The sequence below is a fragment of the Merops nubicus genome, unplaced genomic scaffold, assembly GCF_000691845.1.
Source record: "Merops nubicus isolate BGI_N331 unplaced genomic scaffold, ASM69184v1 scaffold33530, whole genome shotgun sequence".
In the NCBI taxonomy this organism is placed as follows: domain Eukaryota; kingdom Metazoa; phylum Chordata; class Aves; order Coraciiformes; family Meropidae; genus Merops; species Merops nubicus.
The window spans coordinates 1-497 of record NW_008584057.1 but is presented as its reverse complement, the minus strand read 5'-3'; the positions used below and the strand labels follow the sequence as shown (position 1 = coordinate 497).

The 497-nt window shown below is 65.4% G+C and overlaps 1 protein-coding gene across 1 annotated transcript in view; it reads right to left on the bottom strand.

The window, feature by feature from the left end:
* The window catches only part of MRPL28 (mitochondrial ribosomal protein L28), a gene marked incomplete at its 5' end in the record, with an annotated part of 2,424 nt that extends 2,067 nt beyond the window's left edge, over nucleotides 1-357 (bottom strand). Inside the window, one exon of the mRNA XM_008943048.1 lies at nucleotides 223-357. Within this exon, the coding sequence (XP_008941296.1) occupies nucleotides 223-357 (135 nt within the window). The remainder of the gene's footprint in view (nucleotides 1-222) is intronic.
* Nucleotides 358-497: the final 140 nt, after the last annotated feature.

Here is a 497-nt window from a genome sequence, read left to right as displayed (position 1 = left end):
ACCTGTTCTAGCTGATAGATGTCCCTGGCCACGGCAGGGAGCTTGGATGAGATGATCTCCAGGGTCCCTTCCAAGCTAAACCCAACCCCTGCTATGATTCTAGGATCTTCCCTTGGCCCCTCAGGCAGGAGCAGCGACGGGGCCAGCGGGGCATCGCTGGTGTGGACCAGCAGCAAATCCCACTGCAGGTGCCAGGGCAGGAGCTGCAGCTGGGGCACCCACCTTGTACTTCTCATAGATGGCCTCCCTCCTGGCGGGGTCCTCGGGGTGCAGCCTGGGGTCCCGCCGGGCCAGCCGCAGCAGCAGCGTCCGCTTCAGGTCCATGCCCAGCTTGGAGCACAGGTCGGCCTTGGGGGTCTGGGGAGACACAGCCCCACCCCCATCACCCCAGGGACCAGCTCACCCTGCTCCTGGCCTTCAGTGCCGAGGGCAGCAAAGGCTGGGAGCTTTGCCACAACCCCAGGCAGCCATCCAGGCTCGGGGAGGAGTGGCTGGGA